The 21092-nt window shown below is 39.6% G+C and overlaps 1 protein-coding gene across 1 annotated transcript; it reads left to right on the top strand.

Moving 5' to 3' along the window:
* Positions 1-4866: 4866 nt before the first annotated feature.
* Positions 4867-15824, top strand: sdc4 (syndecan 4). The gene is made up of 5 exons (XM_021609100.3): positions 4867-5459; positions 12895-13075; positions 13164-13204; positions 13301-13499; positions 13860-15824. Exons 1-5 carry the CDS (start codon positions 5406-5408, stop codon positions 14009-14011), a joined length of 627 nt encoding a protein of 208 aa, XP_021464775.1. The 5' UTR covers positions 4867-5405; the 3' UTR covers positions 14012-15824.
* The last annotated feature ends 5268 nt before the right edge of the window (positions 15825-21092 follow it).

The raw sequence follows: 21092 nt of genomic DNA on the forward strand, positions 1-21092 counted from the left end.
CTTTCTAAAATTATCTGCCCGAAAATTTTGCAACCCCTATTATTAACCTGTTCAACCTCTCTTTCATGTCGTCTGAGATTCCCAAAGATTGGAAAGCAGCTGCTGTCATCCCCCTTTTCACAGGAGGACACACTCTTGACCCAAACTGCTACAAACCTATATCTATCCTACCCTTTCTTTCTAAGGTCTTCGAAAGCCAAGTCAACAAACAGATCACCGACAATTTCGAATCCCACCATACCTTCTCCACTATGCAATCTCCAGACGAGCTTCAATGCCATACAACTCTCCTTTCGTGGCCTCCAATTGCTCTTAATTAGAAGTAAAACTAACTGGATGCTCTTCAACCGATTGCTGCCTGCTCCTGCCCGCCCGTCCAACATCACTACTCTGGACGGTTCTGACTTAGAACATGTGGACAACTACAAATACCTAGGTGTCTGGTTAGACTGTAAACTCTCCTTCCAGACTCACATCAAACATCTCCAATGCAAAGTTAAATCTAGAATTGGCTTCCTATTTCACAACAAAGCATCCTTCACTCATGCTGGCAAACATACCCTTGTAAAACTGACCATCCTACCGATCCTCGACTTCGGCGATGTCATTTACAAAATAGCCTCCAATACCCTACTCAATAAATTGGATGCAGTCTATCACAGTGCCATCCGTTTTGTCACCAAAGCCCCTTAAACTACCCACCACTGCGACTTGTACGCTCTCGTTGGCTGGCCCTCGCTTCATACTCGTCGCCAAACCCACTGGCTCCTGGTGATCTACAAGACCCTGCTAGGTAAAGTCCCCCCTTATCTCAGCTCGCTGGTCACCATAGCAGCACCCACCTGTAGCACACGATCCAGCAGTTATATCTCTCTGGTCACCCCCAAAACCAATTCTTCCTTTGGCCGCCTCTCCTTCCAGTTCTCTGCTGCTTACTTATTATGCTAGCAATTTCGATGCCCTCTTGCATCAGTTTTTTTTAGATATCAACAGAAAACTTGTTTACTGCCTGTCAAAGACCCCATGCGTTTCATTTTTTTGGTAAAATTTTATTTTTATTTTTACAATACACAACATGACCCCTGTCCAAACCCACCTGCTCACATCCCCATCTCAAGCACCCACATCACTCTCCACCACATGTCCTCAAACTGCACCATTGTGTTTCTCTCAATCATTCATGCTCTTTCAACAGTTATATAATAAAGAATTTGACCTTTCCATTGTGTTAACATTGGAGGATTGGTTGATTTCCAGCTTTTAAGTATACATTTTTGTCAAGATGATTCATGAGAAAAGTATCGTCCAACCTCATACTGTATGCCATGTTTTGAAATATGAAAACAGACAGATTAAAAGTAAATTTACATTCTAATACTTCTGACAGCCAACTTTAGAACTCTGCCCATACATTTTCGATTGTATAGCATTCCCAGAATGTATGGACTATTTAGTCATTGTTAGTTGTACACTTAAGACATGACTGCATTCATGCTATAGAATTTGTGAATTTTGTCTTGTGTAATAAATTCTATACATTAGTTTATAGTGGACTAAGCAGACATATTCGTTAACTGTAATTTCATTAGTTATCTTCCAAAATTCCCTCCGTTTTGTGCCGATATCAGTTATCATTAAGTCTTGGTTCCAATGGTTTATATTTTTTTTCTATGAGATTGTCATTTGGATAGGCTCTCTGCAAGGTTTGTATATCTTACCTATCATATGAATATCCTTTTCTGACTCAAATAGCATTCCCTCAAGATTCCTCTGATGTCCAAAATATTTCAAATCAACATTTACAGTTGTAGTCGGAAGTTTACTTACACCTTAGCCAAATACATATAAACTCAGTTTTTCACAATTCCTGACATTTAATCCTAGTAAAGACTTTATTTTAAGAATGTGAAATGTCAGAATAAAAGAAGAGAGAATGATTTATTTCAGCTTTTGTTTCTTTCATCACATTCCCAGTTGGTCAGAAGTTTACATACACTCAATTAGAATTTGGTAGCACTGCCTTAAAATGGTTTAACCTCGGTCAAACATTTCAGGTAGCCTTCCACAAGCTTCCCACAATAAGTGACAGAGCTGGTGTAACAGACAGGTTTGTAGGCCTCCTTGCTCGCACATGCTTTTTCAGTTCTGCCCACACATTTTCAAAGGGATTGTGGTCAGGGCGTTGTAATGGCCACTCCAGTACCTTGACTTTGTTGCCCTTAAGCCATTTGCCACAACTATGGAAGTATGCTTGGGGTCATTGTCCATTTGTTAGACCCATTTGCGACCAAGCTATAACTGATGTCTTGAGATGTTGCTTCAATATGTTCACAAAATTGTACTTTCTCATGATGCCATCTATTTTGTGAAGTGCACCAGTTCCTCCTGCAGTAAAGCACCCCACAACATGATGCTGCCACCCCCGTGCTTCACGGTTGGGATGGTGTTCTTCGGCTTGCAAGCTTCCCCCTTTTTCCTCCAAACATGACTATGGTCATTATGGCCAAACAGTTCTACAGCGGTATGGCAGCTGCGTGGTCCCATGGTGTTTATACTTGCGTAATATTGTTTGTACAGATGAACGTGGTATCTTCAGGCATTTGGAAATTGCTCCCAAAGATGAACCAGGCTTGTCTTAAAAAAAAACAAATCTGAGTTATTGGCTGATTTCTTTTGATTTTGCCATGATGTCAAGTAAAGAGCCACTGAGTTTGAAGGTAGGCCTTGAAATACATCCACAGGTACACCTCCAAATAACTAAAATGATGTCAATTAGCCTATCAGAAGCTTCTAAAGCCATGACATCAAATTCTGGAATTTTCCAAGCTGTTTAAAGGCACTGTCAATTTAGTGTATGTAAACTTCTGGAATTGTAATACAGTGAATTATAAGTGAAATAATCTCTGTAAACAATTGTTGGCAAAATTACCTGCGTCATGCGCAAAGTAGATGTTCTAACCGACTTGCCAAAACTATAGTTTGTGTACAAGAATTTTGTGGAGTGGTTGAAAAACTAGTTTTAATGACTCCAACTTAAGTGTATTTAAACTTCCGACTTCAACTATAAGTGATGAGTCAAAAAGGTTACTGCAAAAAGACTCAATGCAAATAGTTACGGTAGCTACTTGGTTAAAGCTACAATATGTAACTTTTTGGGCGACCTGACCAAATGCACATAGAAATGTGAGTTATAGATATGTCATCCACATTGAAAGCAAATCTAAGAAGTAGTAGATATGTTCTATGTGTGCTATATCTATGCTTCCCATTCTGAAAGTTTTTAAAAAATCATTTTTTACTTTCGGTTTTGTACACCAACTTCAAACAGCTGAAAATCCAATATTATATTTCACAGCGGTTTAGATTATACAATGATTCTCTACACTATACATTGCTTGTTTTGTCACATAAACTGAAATTAGACAAATTATTTGAATGTTTGCAACCAGGAAATGGCAGAAAGATTCCTGCATATTGCACCTTTAACTATTTAGCAGTCTTATGGCTTGGGGGTAGAATCTGTTCAGGGTTCTGTTGGTTTCAGACTTGGTGCATCGGCACCGCTTGCCGTGCGGTAGCAGAGAGAACAGTCTATGACTCGGGTGGCTGGAATCTTTAAAACATTTTAGGCCTTTCCTCTGACATCGCCTGGTATAGAGGTCCTGGATGGCAGGGAGCTCGGACCTATAATGATGTTCTGGCCACATTTCATAAAATATCTTAAAGCTAAGTTCATCATTAAGACTTTGGAAGGAGCATCGTTAAATCTCTGAGTGGTTTCCCAAAACCATCGTTACTCAAGTTTTTCTTAAAAACACTTGTTAAATAACGACTGCTTCAGACCACTTGGAGAACAGTTAAGTGCAACGTTAGATGCTTTTTTTGCCCATCCACGTCACTTTATACAAAGATCTCCGCCAAACATAAAATCCAGATGTTTATCTGTCTTTCTATGACCTCTGATAACTTCACAACAAATGTTTCAACAAATACAAAGTTGCAAATTTCTTTGCAATTGTTGCTAACAAGCAAAGGATACAAATATGATTAAATGAAAACCGAGATAACTGTATTAGAAATATGAATACAGTATAGGCTATAATTATATTAAAATATATTTCATGTTATGCTGAAAAATATATATAAACGCAACAGACAAAGTGTTGGTCCCATGTTTCATGAGCTAAGATCCCAGAAAAAGCTTATATCTCTCAAATGTTGTGCACAAATTTGTTACATCCCTGTTAGTGAGCATTTCTCATTTGCCAAGACAATTTTTTTTTAACGAATTTTAATTTAAAAAATGTATACCTTTTTAGAAGGCCCTCTGGGTTCCCCACTGGATGGCAGTCACAGACTTAATGCACCTCATAAATGTAATTCAAGTCACAAATATGTACAATGCAGGTCACAAATGTCATCTGTGGAGTCACAAATGTTGTCACGTTCACAAAAACATATTTGACCACATTTGGTTGCATTGTATATTTGCACAACAACACGTATTTTGTTTGTGACTAGCTACTTATATATTTTAAACATGTTGATGGAAATCTATCCCACTACTGTTACCACTGGATGGGTCTACAATCCTTCAAAGTTTCATCAAACTCCTACAATAACAATTGAGTGGATATGATAACTTAAGAGCTGTTCTGGTGGACATGAAATGTTATTAGGTCTGCGGGGTTTCGCTTCTACACAAACAGTTATGACGCGTAAGGGGAGGGTTTACCGGAAGATTACGTGAGTAAAAAAAAATCCATGAACGGACTTTCCATGAGAAGTGGCACACATTTTACAGTAAATCAAAGATTCTGGCTTCGTCTCTTCCTCTCTAAATAAATGTAATTTTCTGTTTTCTTTATGTCATCATGGAGATAAACAAGTGAGGGGAAGATAGGTAAAACAATGCATGACAATTTCAATTGAGTCTAAAGTGCCACCAATTATTAATGATAATATTATAGCAATTCTCGCTATATGAGCCACATTACAATTCCCACCAAGAACATGAATGATATCGTAGCTACATTATTCTACATTCAAGAATTTGCTAATCGACTGCTTAAGTAAAGATGTTCTAATAAATAACCTGTTGAGTCTGGGGACTGGTTCGGAGCACGAGTTTACGGTAAATTATGACGAAGGGAGAGTAGGACCTTTGCATAGCTCTTATTGGTTGCTGTTACAGGGGGTGGAGTGTAATGTGCGATACAAAATATATCAATCCGAAGTAGTTCGTAGATTGAATCAGTGACTGACTGAATTGGAAGATACAAGTTGTGTTATAGCAAGGTGATACAGTGGGCAACGTGAACTTTCGAGTGTGTTTATAGGACTTTTCATTCCACTCTTTTCCCAAGTTTACAGCACTTTTTGTTGAAGAAACTGTCAAGAGAAACATGCACAAAGTGTTCCTCGTGTTGTTTTTATTTGCCTCCGTCTACTCTGAGTCGGTAAGTAATGTTCGCTAGCTAACAGAACACCGGGTAACCTTAATTCAGCTACCGTTAGTTATAGCTAGTTTAACGTTACTCACTTTTACTTTATCTTGTGATCGTTTTAGTTTACTTAGCCTAACTAACTTTACCACGTTGTTTTTGTGTAGCTAACCTTACTACTTCAGCTGGCTACAGCCAAGACAATGCTAACGTTAGCGACTGTAGCTGTTAATCGGCTAGTTAGCTATCTACTTAGTTAGCTAAGTTAACGTTAGCCAACAACACATGATGGTTATTGAGAAGTGTTTTCGACCTGGTTAATGTAATGGTAATTAAGGTAACTACTGTTTTAGCTAGCTGTTAAACTGTTTACACAATGTAGATTGCTGTGTTTTGTAAAACAGTCTTAACTTTAACTAGCTAATTGTGTTTAGTCAGCTAGCTGGATAACTAGCTACAGTACAGCTAACGTTACCTACCTAGCAAAGTCAGCTAAATGGCCAAAATTATTATCTAAAGAGTAAGGCATATGGTTTGTGGCCCCTGGCCTCCATCGTAAGTGAAAGCAATGGTGTTTAAATTGTGATAGTTATATCTAGCTAGTCAGACAAACGTAGCTAAATTCATTTCTGGTGTGAGGGGGAATGATAATCATGCAAGTGACAACCCATCACATGTAGCTCAAAGAGGGCAAGCTAGATTTAAGCCATAAAGCCCGGGGGGTGGGGTGGTATAGCCAATATACCTTGGCAAATGGCTGTTCTTATGCAACGTGGTGTGCCTGGATACAGCCCTTAGCCGTCGTATATTGGTATATTACCACAACCCCCTGAGGTGCCTTATTGCTATTATAAACTGGTTACCAACGTAATTAGCGCAGTAAAAATACATGTTTTGTCATACAGGTGGTATACGGTCTGATATACCACGCTCTCAGCCAATCAGCATTCAGGGATCGAACCACCCAGTTTATAAGAAACTTTTTCTAGGGACACCAATATTTAGTTGAGCTCTTGTAATTTGACCATTACTGTTGACCTATTTCCATTTTACTATATTCAATTACAGCAGTTAATAGATGTTTAATTGCTGATCAGTTGCCAAATAAAGACTGCAATCAATTATCAAATTAAACAAACACTTCATGTAACATGGCTCAACACTATCATTGTTTAGACTCAATTCAGTATGCCTAATGCAGTGTGGTTGTCATTTTTGGACAGTTGGTTTGATAACTTTTGGAAGTGGATTATTATTATTTGTATTAACCTTTATTTAACTAGGCAAGTCAGTTAAGAACAAATTCTTATTTACAATGACTGCCTTCCCTGGGCAAACCTTAACCGGGCGATGCTGGGCCAATTATGTGCCGCCCTATGGGACTCCCAATCACGGGCTGTTGTAATGCAGCCTGGAATCAAACCAGGGTCTGTAGTGATGGCTCTAGCACTGAGATGCAGTGCCTTAGATCGCTGCGCCACTTCGGAGTCCAAATTAAGCAAACGTGCACATACCAGGATGTAGGTGTACTTCCTTGTGCTATTTTATGTAATCTGACAACATCAGAGAATTGCGTGACAGTGTCCAGTCCTGTCGGCTTAATTGTCAGATGTCGGGAAGGGGATGAAACAGAATGGTTATAGGCTAACTAGACACCATCCAGTGAGACTGACTGGGCTACATGGAGGCAATATGCTAATGCACTGCTCAGCAGACCCTGCCCTAAGGATAGGTGCTTATTGTCAAATCTAGTCTTTTGAATACATAGATAAAGAACTGTAAAGGGCTAATGTGATTCTCCATTACCCTTTATGGGATAGGTACTGTTTGGGGTAGCAAGAATAATCTTCGACCAGTCTTAACTTGGCAATACTATATTCATCCTTGATTCAGTCGAACATGTCTTCAAAAATATCCAGTTGCAGGTGGTTCATTTACATTTTTGGAAATAAATGTTTTTCTCCGAAGTTATCCCAAAACATGTACGCCGCCATTTTGTCTATTTAAAATCTTTTCTCATTGATTGACACGAGGGTCCACCCCAAAGTACTGCATGTCATGAAGTTACATTTATAAATTAATATTGTCAAAGTCAGTTTTAAAAAAAACTTAATGGGTCTTAAGTGTTGGGTGTTGCAGTGGGTGTAGCCAATAGCAAGGTTGTATTGGTGCTAGCTAGGTACCAAGCTCAAGCTAGCTACCCCAGAAGTTGTGGTCGTACCAACGATGCTTTATTACCAATGTGGTATTGTAAACACATCGTTCGTGGCCGGTGTTTGCTTGTTTGCAGGCTTTGTACAGCTTTGACATTGCTACTGTGTCTTTTGACACTCAAAGACCCAAATGGCATTCCATAGTATGTATGTCGTGGGTGATGTTGCTATTAGCTTCACGACAGAACGGTTGATTGTCAAGGGCAATGATTTATTTTATCTTGGCTTTAATGGATTTGCGTTGTCTCGCTGAAATTGTTACTCTTTCAAATGACTGCTCGACTCGTTGACTGCTAGATCCACACAGCAGACATTGTGGGCTAGTTTAAGAGTGCTATGTGGCACATATAGTGCAACATTTTACGCGGCGCCATTACGTCATCTACCTACGTTATATAGGTATGCACATCAGCTTTGACATCGGGGTGTTAGGGAGACTGCATTTTTAGCTAAAATCGTCCGACTCCGATATGTTCACTCGTTTTTATATCGTGCATCCCTGATTATTACAGATGAGAATATTCTGATGGGTGAAAATATGATCACTTGAGAGAACAGCCTGAGATGAGGATCAGAGTGCAAGCTTTTTTTTTGTTGCTACATGCAGCCCATATGTTTTGATTTAAGACACACAAGGTTTATCATTCAGTTGTCAAATAACTCTACATCTAGCATATGGGATCACTTTCGCACTCGCTTCGTAATAGGAAACATTTCCTTTCTATTTTATTCAGTTATTTTTCTTACTATAAAATAATGGCACGGGACATATGGATATCTTGTCAGCTGAATGAACAAGCCTACTGCCTATGACATGGCTCATAGCCTGATAACTAACATACAGTAGACCAACTCATTCTGTTCTTCTGAAATACATTTCCCCCAAGGACTGGAGTTGCCCATCCCTGACTTAAGTCATGTATTTTCAAGTAGAGATGCCTCAAGACGCAACTACACCATCGCACTTATCTCTGTCTGCCCCACACAGATCGGACAAATAGACAGGCAGTGGATTATGGTCGTTATAGTTAATTACCACATTTTCCACGCTAGACTATGTTGCATATTGGCCTGTTAGAAACTACAATTCCCTACTGTATCACACAGTTCGGGGTTGATCTGATTTATACCATGAAAAACGGCACATTGAGCTCACGGGGAGAAACCGAATGAAATGGAAATGATTTAACCTTTTTGTTTAAAAAAGCGAAGAATATGGAGAACAAAACAGTTAAAAAAAACTTCTATTGACATGTGCCTTTTTGTTAAGTAAATCGAGTGTTAAATGAGATGAAAAGGAGGATTAAGGCTGCATTCTAATAAATCATTTTCCAGTTTAACGACAACAGGGCTCTGTTACAAGTTTTTCCAGTTGGGCCATTGTTTTGATAGCCTAGCCTACACCTCTGGGGAGAAGTTTCTAAATGTGGTAGCACACATTAAACAAGCTGGTCTCCACAATGAGGTTCCTAGTAGCCTAAGTTGAATCTGTTACATTCCTCAAAACCATGCAGAGGCTGCCCCTCTCATTTTCCCTTTTGTGTTTTCCTGTGGAATTTGACCTCTGTGGACCTTGAATGGCCCTCTTCAGGATTTGGACAGATCTAAATGGCCAGGGTACTTTCATTAGCCAAGCTTCCCAGCTAGTGGACTGCTTGCTTCTGCTTTCTCACCAAAAAAGTCCTCTGATCACTTGTGTGCCTGCCATTTTGTTATTACTTTGATGGCTACTTAGCCTAACTATGTCAAGCCTCATTCCTTTCATCCATCTTAAGTTTATGGGTGAATGTCTGTTTTTATTCTTAAGCTCATCAGGACTTCGAGCCGAAGAATGGAACAATGGGCCTATACCATTATGCACAGTACTTTGATGCATTTTCATTGTGTATTTTAATCAGTGCCATGTGTCATACCAATTGACCTCTATTTACATCAGTCTTTCCTTGTCAGCTTAACGAGCATCCCTTCTTACATTCTGTGGTTTATCATTCTAGTGTATTTTTGGCATAGCCTACCAGCAGAGCCCTGTTTTTCTAAGACACTAAAATTACTCTCTGGAGCTGACTTGGATGAAATGTTTTTTTTTTTTTTTTTTTACATTTGTAATATGTCAGCAATGTTCTGTTTCTTGTTATCCATTCTGACTTAGGCCTACACACTATTTTCAGGCCTTTATCTGCTATCAAAATTATTCCTTTTGGCATTACTGGGCACATGGCTATTTTTGTTGGAATGCATGTTTTTAATTAAGCATGAGATCATTTTCACTAGAAGGAGCCTTTTTTCTTTCTTGGTGGGCTGAATTGAATGCCCAGGCTGTGGAGAGAACATAACACTTTCACCAGGATGTAGGCTAATAATGGTTTCTGCATTGCTGTCCATTGGGCTATAAAATCCCTTTAGAGTATGGAATGTTGGAACTGAAAGAAGGGGTTTTGTCTAGTGCTTGTGTGAAAAATTTCCCCTCTGGCAGTTGAATTGTCATTTAGCATATGTTGGGCTCAAGTAGTGCATTTATGGGTTGTTCTACTTGGAAAGATCTGGTGGTTTGTGGTCAAATACTGTATATAAATTTAGGTATTCACCAAACAAAATAGAATTTGAACCTTGTTTTCATTGGGAAAAGTACCATATAGGCCTGGTGAATGTGTATGACTAGAGGCGTGCCCTGATGTGCCAGTGAGATGAATTTGCTTCGAAACGCGATGAGGAAGTGAAGAAAATAGTCTCCTTTTGAGATCTGGAGTCTAAATCAGTCCCTGTAGCCATGTGGATGCCCATGTGAGTTTAAAGGGGCAATCAGAAGTTGCTATATTTTGTTTTTACTTATAAATGAATGATATGTACCCATTAATTCTTGAATAATAGCCTATTAATTCCTCATGAGCTTAGTTCAACTGTCGTACCCCATCAGAACCAAAAATATAAGCTTGTTTTACTGTTTGTAAACAAAGTAAATGTAAACGCACTAGCCTAAAAACATGGTTAAAACTATAAATTTGATATCATGGATGGTCAGTCCTTGCATCCATTGCTCTGTCTATGAATGAGTGGTTACATTTCACCAGTCCCATTGCCCAGCTTTTTACCAACACAGGGAGAGCACTTTGTTGTTTCAATTGTTGATTGCCACTTTAAATGGTGATGCATCGTACTTAGTTAAAATTCTGAGCATAGTCACGGAAGTGCTGAGGACATGAGTGCAAGCCCTACCTCAGTGCAAACACAAGGAGAAAATGGCTGCCTGTTTGAAGCTTCTGACGGCAACAATGGCATTCCCTGGTCTCCCTCAAATGTAATTTAGAGGGGATTAACTTCAAACCACACTATTTGAAACAGAATTTCAGAGCACGGTTAAACTGCTGGGGCCCCCCCACACCACGGTCAGTGAATTACCGTAGCAGCAATGCTTAAAATTAATTATTTCAAATGTGCCCAAGTTGCTTGCTTTTGTTCAATGGAATGGTGTAACATGTAATAATGCGTAACTTGATTTTATGCATGTTTTTGGGGGGAGGATAGAGAGAGGAACCACCTGGCTAAAAGAGGAACAAGGCTTCCAGTATCCCAGGCAGCCCTGAGCAGCCATCCAGAACAGTAAAAAAAAAAACTAGACCTCCCCCTCCTTTGCCTCTGAACAATGAATAATGCATGACTGTTTCATTAATCATAGACGGGGCATATATTTGCCGAGCCAGGTGTTATCCAACCGGCTGCATGTTTCTGGTGTCTTGTTCAGCAATCAGTGCTAACCCAACTTAGCGTGACGACATCTGACAAGGCCCAGTGTGCAAGAGGCCTAATACTTCAACCCCAAACACGTTCTGCCTAAATGTACTTCAGGAATCTTTTTTTGCACCTTGGCCCTGTTGCTTGTGTTTTAATTGGATCTGGCCATTCAATTGCTCTGCGGTTTAATCGCATTCACAGTGCTTACTCAGCAAATGGGAAATTAAATTAAGTGTGCTAATGTGATTAGCAAAAGTTGTCTTTCAATTATGTTAAATCCAATCAAGCCCATCATGATTAACTTAATTTTGGCTAGATTACATTAAAGGGATAGTTCAGGCATAATGTATTTTTACCTTACCTTGTCTGAAGGCCCATGGTAACAGAATCCACAATAATCCATTATTTACTTCTGGCTATAGCATTGTCCAAATTCTTTCATGTAAATGGCCAAACTAATGTTACCAATGATGCACCGCAAGCCCAAAGTTCCGCAAACACTTCAAACTAAGTTGGTCAAGTTTAAAGGAATTGTTTATGAGCAAAATGCCAATCATTTGTCACGAACTTCGTCATTCAACAAACTATTTCCCCATGTAGTCTCACAGCCGTTTCTGTTCGCTGTAACGTGGCCAATAAAGTTGTATTCCATCGGGTACCCAGAAGCGGATTGATTTACCAGAGCTGTGAAACTTCACCAGTGGCTTGATGGAATTAGAGTTAAGTTTGGTTGCTTCAATACTTTTAACATTTTTTGGGGGGGGAAGTTTCTGCCTGTAGTGCAGCTTTGCTAACATCTGTTTTGGCTGTTTTAGTCCTGAATCCTAACAATGATAACTAAATAATGGATTATTGTGGATTCTGTCACCATGAGCATTCAGCCACAACTCAAGGGTAACTTGACCCAAATATACATTTTGCCTGAACCATTCCTTTTTTAAGTGTTTGGTGGTTAAGGGAATGAAGGGGGAACTTGAGGTTTGAATGTCAAAGACGTGTGGTTTTTGTGGACCCTGTCACTGGTGACTAGTTCTGTGTCTGTTTTGAAAGGCCAACTTTAAGTGTAGGGTTAAACAGGAAAATGAGTGACTTCTTTACTTTAGTTGGTCACCTCCTGTCTTACCTTTTCTGTCAAAAAGATTAGTCAGAGGCCCACTCACTTCCTGTTAACTTGTGTGAACGTTTTTACCAAGGTTAAGCAGAAGTTTTAGGGGAACTTGCTGTACAAAGTTCAGTGGCACAGCTCGGGTAGGAAAAGTTGTACTGCAACTTCAGGAGTTTTTAAAATGTATTATATAACCCACAGTGTATGAGAATTAACCATTGTAGGTGACGGTAATTATTTAAGCAGATTTAATGTGTAAAATAGATTTCTGGTTCACTCTATACTGCAGTTGTTGGAATGTAGGCTTAGACTTTCTCCACAGTTGAAGTGTTTTTTTGAAAAGTAGCCGTACGCCAGCTGGGATCTCTTATTCTGCCTCTAAGTGCTGTGTTTGGGCCAGCAGGTGCGGGAGACTGAGACATGGATGCCCATGAAGACGACCCAAGCCGCGTCGCACGACGAGCCTGTTGCGTCTGGTGACGCCCCCAACGGCTCCGACTTTGGCTTCCTTGATGAGGAGCACGACACATTTGACAATGAGGATGAAACGGACGATGAAGACTTCTCTGGCTCTGGAGATGGAGGTTGGTGTTTGCAAAGATCTGCTAATTTGCTTTAAAAAGCTGATAACAAGTTAGAATATAATGAAATATTGTTTTCTTCTCTCTTCAGTAACTACTATTACAATCAAAAATGACAATGCCATGACAAAGGTAAGATTACTCATAATTAGCTATCATGTATGAAATGAGAGCCACGTTTCCTCTTTATAGTTCAAGTAGGTATAATTCTCTGTTTGTTGCTCGTAGCCTGACATGAACGACAACAAGATTCCAGACCTGGACATACCCCTGAGGTCCAAACCCACACCGAATGAGATTGAACTGGTCCAGAAGAACAATGAAGTGTCAGTGCGGGGTGCTCCCAAACCCGAGGAGTACCCATCAAACGTACTGATGGCCCATGCGGGGGAGGAGAGCATCTTCAGAAAAACAGAGGTCCTAGCAGGTGGGGCAGCAGCACACTTAAACTTTATTTTGGCTAGTCAAATTGTTATTATTGAACTTTGAAAAGGGTTAAATTATTTGGGGCGGCAGGGTAGCCTAGTGGTTAGAGCGTTGGGCTAGTAACCGGACGGTCGCCAGTTCAAATCCCCGAGCTGACAAGGTACTAATCAGTCTTTCTGCCCCTGAACATGCAGTTAACCCACTGTTCCTAGGCCATCATTGAAAATAAGAATTTGTTCTTAACTGACTTGCCTAGTTAAATAAAAATACATTTCAAAGCGATTCACTAAAGTATTTGTGGCAGTTCGATTTCACTGTACAGTTTCTTTTGTAGCTAATTGTAATTCCACTTTTGTTTCAGCTCTGATTGCTGGTGGAGCAGTGGGGCTGCTCTTTGCCGTCTTCCTCGTCCTTCTGCTCATCTATCGCATGAAGAAGAAGGACGAAGGCAGCTACGACCTGGGAAAGAAGCCCATTTACAAAAAGGCTCCGACAACGGAGATCTACGCCTAAAGCCCACCTTCGTCGGGCTCTCCAGTGCCTCTCGAAAGCAAACCTCTCCTCTTGCCTGCTTACTGTAAAGCTAGGAAGTCCCAGAGGGAGAAAATAACACCAAACAAACTGCTTTTCCTATTCCACCACAAGTTCTAAAGTGGTTCATTTGAAACGGAATCAACATTTTAACTGTCAGCCCCCCCCCTTTTTTCCCTACAGGAAAGATATTGGGTGAAATCTTGACTTTTCTCTCCCACACTCTGTTTTATGACACTAACAAGGTGCAATGACAACTTCACTCAGTGAGGTGACATGGTACAGATATTTATTTTCCTCCCCCTACTCTGAACCTTGGTACCCATACTGGTGCTACAGAAGTCTGTTACTGTAGCATTTTCTTTTACAATATTTAAAAAAATAATCCCTGTGTAGGGAAATCATGACGGGTTCTGTTTAGATTCAAATGTATTTTGTCAAACAGATTAAGTCTGAAGTGAATTCCAGATTGATGAAAATACCTTGATACATGCTACTCTATAAATATAGCAGGGGCCAAGCTTGATTCTCCAGGCTGTGTTTTATTTGGACAGTACAGAAATCAACATGCTTTTATTCCTAGGACAAATCGCTGTGTGAATACACCCACTCATCCACACACCACAATTATTTGTAAAAACAAGCAACACAACAACACATGATTGGTGCGCTCAGTTTGTCAGACCTCATCTCAGTGATTACAATGCTTGTAAACTAAGCTATTTGAACAGATTATGGTTTATCGCTGTTGACATAACACAATTATCACTGTACGTAGCCATTTTAATAAAATTATGAACTTTGAACTTAGCAATTTCTTGGCAGATGTTTATTTACCAAATATTTTATACTTTGTTTAACCTTACTGTAAATGCTTGGAATAATTGGTTTCTTCATGCCTAAGAAGTCGGGATGTATTGATTCACCGATACAGAGCGGCCCTGGTCCAAATGTTTGACAACCGTTCCAAATGTACAGTGGTATGCATCAGTCAGAAAATCACTAAATTGACAAAAAGCTATCCACCCGATAGGCGGGTGGTAGATGCCCAGTTTTCCTAATGGCTCAGCTCTGGTGCCTACATACACTAGACTTATACGATTTACACACGCGTCAGCTCGGAGACTCAGCTTATGAGCTGTATCGGCAGCAGATTTGAATTTAGAATGGGAAATGAATGTGTTTTATGTAACTAATGTTAGTGAACCGAATCGCATCGATTTGTTCCTCTAATTAAACTGAATCGTACTGACTCGTTTCAAACTAAAACACACAATTCCTGTATCATATCGGAGCCCAACTATCTAGATGCGTATTGAATCGTTGTGAAAGATCCACAGCCCTACTAAGAAGCCTATAGTGGGAAACACGTTTAACTACCAATGCTAGTACTAACTTTTTCTGTCCAATATTTTAGAGTACTTGTTCAATTTAACTATCAAATTGTATTGCCTTTCAGGTTGGGGCTTTTCCCCTCTTAGCTGTTGTATTTGATTTAAATGTTTTATACACTAGTTCAAGAAGCAAATAGTTTTAACAGTTTTTATTTTGTACATTTTTATGTTTTTCTTGACATTTTTAAGCCGTATATATTTATGTTTTGTAGAAGGATTGCTATGTAATTGTTCAGGGGAACTGAATTGAGCCATGTGTCATTTGCATGGGGAAAAATCTGCTGCTTTTGTCACAAGATATGTGAATCACCAATTGAGTGGAGAAGTCAATGAATCATTGATTTCTGCATGCATGTTCTGATTTATTTGGAAATAAAGCTATTTTTATGCACATTAACAAATGGTTGGATCAGTCTTTTCAGTATTCCGGTGACATTTACGATCTACACAAAGATCAGCATGAGGTGTAAAGTCTGCCAGCTCAGTCTGTCATAGAACTCTGCCTTGTTATCGTCCTGTATACATTACTCTTATTGTTGCTAATGCAGTTTAACCTGACTATCAACCCGACAATGTAATGGGGTTATTACACCAGAGCTTGCTTGCAATGTGTGCCGCACAGCCTGTACCCTGACGAGAACTTAACCATGATACTTCCCTGTACCTGTTATATCTTTTGAGTATATGAACAGGATGGGTAGAACACTAGCTGTTTTGAAGTCTACTGAAGAATGCGCTCACCCCCAACTGGTGCATGCTCTTCCCAGCAGCATAGTCTGTATCGTGAGACTTCACCATCCTGATACTTAACTTTAGTGTTATATTTTTTTTTGTACAGGACGGATGTCGACACTGATGTACTTCCACCACAGGACACTAGCTGTTCTATACGTCATAGGTTGGACTTTAGCTCTTCTACGAATTGTATTATCAATGATCTTTGCATGCTCTCTCAAATTATTTATTTTAATTTCATGTGTGCTGTGACTTGGCAATTTGCTGTGCTTAATTGTATTAACTTTTTTTTAAACCACCCTTCTGTAATTGGAGCATCCCCTAACTATGCTCTGCCTCTTTTTATAGCCTGTGGTGCACCTGTATTCGGGTCACTGGAGTGTAAGATGGAAGTTGTCGGTCCAAACTACAAAGGTCTGAGCTGTAGAGCTCTGGTTGGCGCAAGCACGTTGTGGTGTCCATCCTAAACAGTTGGCCCTGCGTTCAGGGTTGTCGGCTATTGTTTGTAGGTCTTGCTCAGTGTCACTCATGCTACCCCATGTTTGTGATGATGGTGGCTTCGCCAGATTTGTCATGTGTAATTTAATGCTCTTAGTGACGGTACATGATTTGAAGTCCTAGGTATTTGTCTGAGCCGTGCTCAAGTCACCATCCAGGTATTTAATTAACATTGCTATTTGTGTTTATGAAGTTTAAACAAAATTGCCTGTTTTAAATATTGTAACAGAAAAGATTAATAAAATATTTTTTTATAAAGCGTTACCTGGTCCATTGCATTGCTCATGATCCAGTATGTGGTCTGTCACGCACCCGTCTTCCACTGGTTAAGGTGTTCCTCATTAAACAGGAGCTGGCGTAGTCTGGTAGTTAAGCAATTTTAGGTAACCCTAGTTGGCAGGTTTTTGAAATAGATAAGACAACCCCAAACTGACCCATGTTCTTTCCTTGCTGCTGGATGGTCTTGAAAGGCACTCCAAACACACTGGATTGTGAGTAGCTGTGCTGACACCCAGACAGAATGAGTGGCACACCTGTTCCTGCTTCTGTGTGCTGCTGGAAAAAACAAAAGCTAGTGATGTCAAAAAGTGCAGACCTAACCCATTTCATAACCAACCAATCCCCCTCAATCTATTATCATTGGGTTTACTTGATAGCCACCTACACAAATAGCTAGCTAGAACAAAGTGTTAATAAGATAAATTCATTTAAAAAGATTAAAAGCAGTACAAATACAGTGCCTTGCGAAAGTATTCGGCCCCCTTGAACTTTGCGACCTTTTGCCACATTTCAGGCTTCAAACATAAAGATATAAAACTATTTTTTTGTGAAGAATCAACAAGTGGGACACAATCATGAAGTGGAACGACATTTATTGGATATTTCAAACTTTTTTAACAAATCAAAAACTGAAAAATTGGGCGTGCAAAATTATTCAGCCCCTTTACTTTCAGTGCAGCAAACTCTCTCCAGAAGTTCAGTGAGGATCTCTGAATGATCCAATGTTGACCTAAATGACTAATGATGATAAATACAATCCACCTGTGTGTAATCAAGTCTCCGTATAAATGCACCTGCACTGTGATAGTCTCAGAGGTCCGTCAAAGCGCAGAGAGCATCATGAAGAACAAGGAACACACCAGGCAGGTGCGAGATACTGTTGTGAAGAAGTTTAAAGCCGGATTTGGATACAAAAAGATTTCCCAAGCTTTAAACATCCCAAGGAGCACTGTGCAAGCGATAATATTGAAATGGAAGGAGTATCAGACCACTGCAAATCTACCAAGACCTGGCCGTCCCTCTAAACTTTCAGCTCATACAAGGAGAAGGCTGATCAGAGATGCAGCCAAAAGGCCCATGATCACTCTGGATGAACTGCAGAGATCTACAGCTGAGGTGGGAGACTCTGTCCATAGGACAACAATCAGTCATATATTGCACAAATCTGGCCTTTATGGAAGAGTGGCAAGAAGAAAGCCATTTCTTAAAGATATCCATAAAAAGGTTTGTTTAAAGTTTGCCACAGGCCACCTGGGAGACACACCAAACATGTGGAAGAAGGTGCTCTGGTCAGATGAAACCAAAATTTAACTTTTTGGCAACAATGCAAAACGTTATGTTTGGCATAAAAGCAACACAGCTGAACACACCATCCCCAGTGTCAAACATGGTGGTGGCAGCATCATGGTTTGGGCCTGCTTTTCTTCAGCAAGGACAGGGAAGATGGTTAAAATTGATGGGAAGATGGATGGAGCCAAATACAGGACCATTCTGGAAGAAAACCTGATGGAGTCTGCAAAAGACCTGAGACTGGGACGGAGATTTGTCTTCCAACAAGACAATGATCCAAAACGCAAAGCAAAATCTACAATGGAATGGTTCAAAAATAAACATATCCAGGTGTTAGAATGGCCAAGTCAAAGTCCAGACCTGAATCCAATCGAGAATCTGTGGAAAGAACTGAAAACTGCTGTTCACAAATGCTCTCCATCCAACCTCATTGAGCTCGAGCTGTTTTGCAAGGAGGAATGGGAAAAAATTTCAGTCTCTCGATGTGCAAAACTGATAGAGACATACCCCAAGCGACTTACAGCTGTAATCGCAGCAAAAGGTGGCGCTACAAAGTATTAACTTAAGGGGGCTGAATAATTTTGCACGCCCAATTTTTCAGTTTTTGATTTGTTAAAAAAGTTTGAAATATCCAATAAATGTCGTTCCACTTCATGATTGTGTCCCACTTGTTGTTGATTCTTCACAAAAAAATACAGATTTATATCTTTGTTTGAAGCCTGAAATGTGGCAAAAGGTCGCAAAGTTCAAGGGGGCCGAATACTTTCGCAAGGCACTGTAAGTATTTCAAATAGTAACACCATTTATTACAAAGTTAACACATTCTGTTCATGATTATCTTGATTTGTAGAGGGGGTAAAAAATCAAGGGTGTAAGTTTGCATTAAACCCCCCAATATTAAAGCAAACATTTAACAACATGCTAAATTGTTATGGGAATTTCCAAAGGTCATACTGCAAGTCATATTGCGATGAAATCAATCAGTCCTAATCACTGAACCATTATATTATAATAAATATACAGGTAACTGACTAAAGGAAACACTTGAGTAAATGAGGGATAGAAAGTATATTGAATGTATGTGCTTCCACACAGGTGTGTTTGCTGAGTTAATTTAGCAATTAACATCCTGTCATGTACATCGCTTCGGAAAGTATTCAGACCACTTGACCTTTTCAACCTTTTGTTACGTTACAGCCTTAATCTAAAATATATATTTTTAAATCCTCCCCAATACACCATAAAACATATTTACATAAGTATTCAGACCCTTCGCTATGAGACTTCAAATTGAGCTCCGGTGCATCCTGTTTCCATTGATCATTCTTGAGATGTTTCTACAACTTGATTGGAGTCAACCTGTGGTAAATTCAACTGATTGGACATGATTTGGAAAGGCACACACCTGTCTATATAAGGTCCCACAGTTGACAGTGCATGTCAGAGCAAAAACCAAGCCATGAGGTCGAAGGAATTGTCCGTAGAGCTCTGAGACAGAATTGTATCGAGGCACAGATCTGGGGAAGGGTACTACAACATTTCTTCAGCATTGATGGCACCCAAGAACACAGTGGCCTCCATAATTCTTAAATCGAAGTTTGGAACAACCAAGACTTTTCCTAGAGCTGGCCAAAATGAGCAATTGGGGGAGAATGGCCTTGGTCAGGGAGGTGACCAAAAACCCGATGGTCACTCTGACAGAGCTCCATAGTTCCTTGTAGCGTCATACCAAAGAAGACTCGAGGCTCTAATCACTGCCAAAGGTGTTTCAACAAAGTACTGAGCAAAGGGTCTGAATACTTATGTAAATATTATTTACGTTTTTTATTTATACATTTGCCAAAAAAAAACTACAATCGTGGTTTTGCTTTGTCATTAATGGGGTATTGTGTGTAGATTGGTGAGGGAAAAAAACAAGTGAATCCATTTCAGAATAAGGCTGAATCAAAATGTGGATAAAGTCAAGGGGTCTGAATACTTTCCAATTGCACTGTATAAAAATGCCTAGTTGCCAATTATTTTGGCTACAATGGTAAGGAGAGATCTCAGTGACTTGAAAGAGGGGTCTCAAATGAGCAGTTTTTTCACTAATTTGAATTTTGACCAATCAGATCATCTCTGAAAAATATCTGATTTGAAAAGATCTGATGTGATCGGTCAAAAGAACAATCAGTGGAAAAAAATATTGGGCTGAAAATAGAATTGGGCTGCCTGTGTAAATGCAGCCACAGTCACCAGATCTCAACACAATTGAACACATTGGAGATTCTGGAGATGTGCCACCATCAACAAAACACTGAATGATGGAATTTCTGGTGGAAGAATGGCGTCGCATCCCTCCAATATAGTTCCAGACACTTCTAGAATCTATGCTAAGGTGCATTAAAGCTAGTGCTGGCCAAACGCCCTATTAAGATGCTTAATGGTAGTGTTTCCTTTATTTTGGCAGTTACCTGTAATTGCGTAAGAGTGTTTCAACATCTTTACCAAAGATTTGAACAGGTTTTAACTTGTCGAAGTAGACAGGCTTTAACTTGTCGTGACTAAAGTACAGCTCTACCGATATAAAATAATTTGAACCTGACCGAATTTGATGCCACAAATCAAGTTCCTTGTATTTCTTTAATTTATAATTTCCTTAAAATAAGTGACATCTGTATGCTTGTACATTTTCATTTTTTTAAGGACGATGTGGTGAGTGACATGGAAGGATTTTAAATATGCACTATTATGTACATGTACTACATATCATAATATCAACGTTTAGAATAACATTTTGCTTATTTGCCTCCTAAAATTAAATACACTTAGAATTATAAACTACTCTGACATAACATAACACCCTGGTCTCATTTATGTTTTTCGTT

Source organism: Oncorhynchus mykiss, chromosome 7 (genome assembly GCF_057628025.1).
Source record: "Oncorhynchus mykiss isolate SJ-2025 chromosome 7, ASM5762802v1, whole genome shotgun sequence".
NCBI classification, from domain to species: domain Eukaryota; kingdom Metazoa; phylum Chordata; class Actinopteri; order Salmoniformes; family Salmonidae; genus Oncorhynchus; species Oncorhynchus mykiss.

What these genes read in the sequence shown, in the direction of transcription:
- sdc4 (XM_021609100.3), top strand. Translation starts at nt 5,406, where the DNA reads ATGCACAAAGTGTTCCTCGTGTTGTTTTTATTTGCCTCCGTCTACTCT. An exon ending in ATGACAATGCCATGACAAAG is followed by an intron (nt 13,205 to 13,300) that starts GTAAGATTACTC and finishes TGTTGCTCGTAG; the next exon opens with CCTGACATGAACGACAACAA. An exon ending in AAAAACAGAGGTCCTAGCAG is followed by an intron (nt 13,500 to 13,859) that starts GTGGGGCAGCAG and finishes CTTTTGTTTCAG; the next exon opens with CTCTGATTGCTGGTGGAGCA.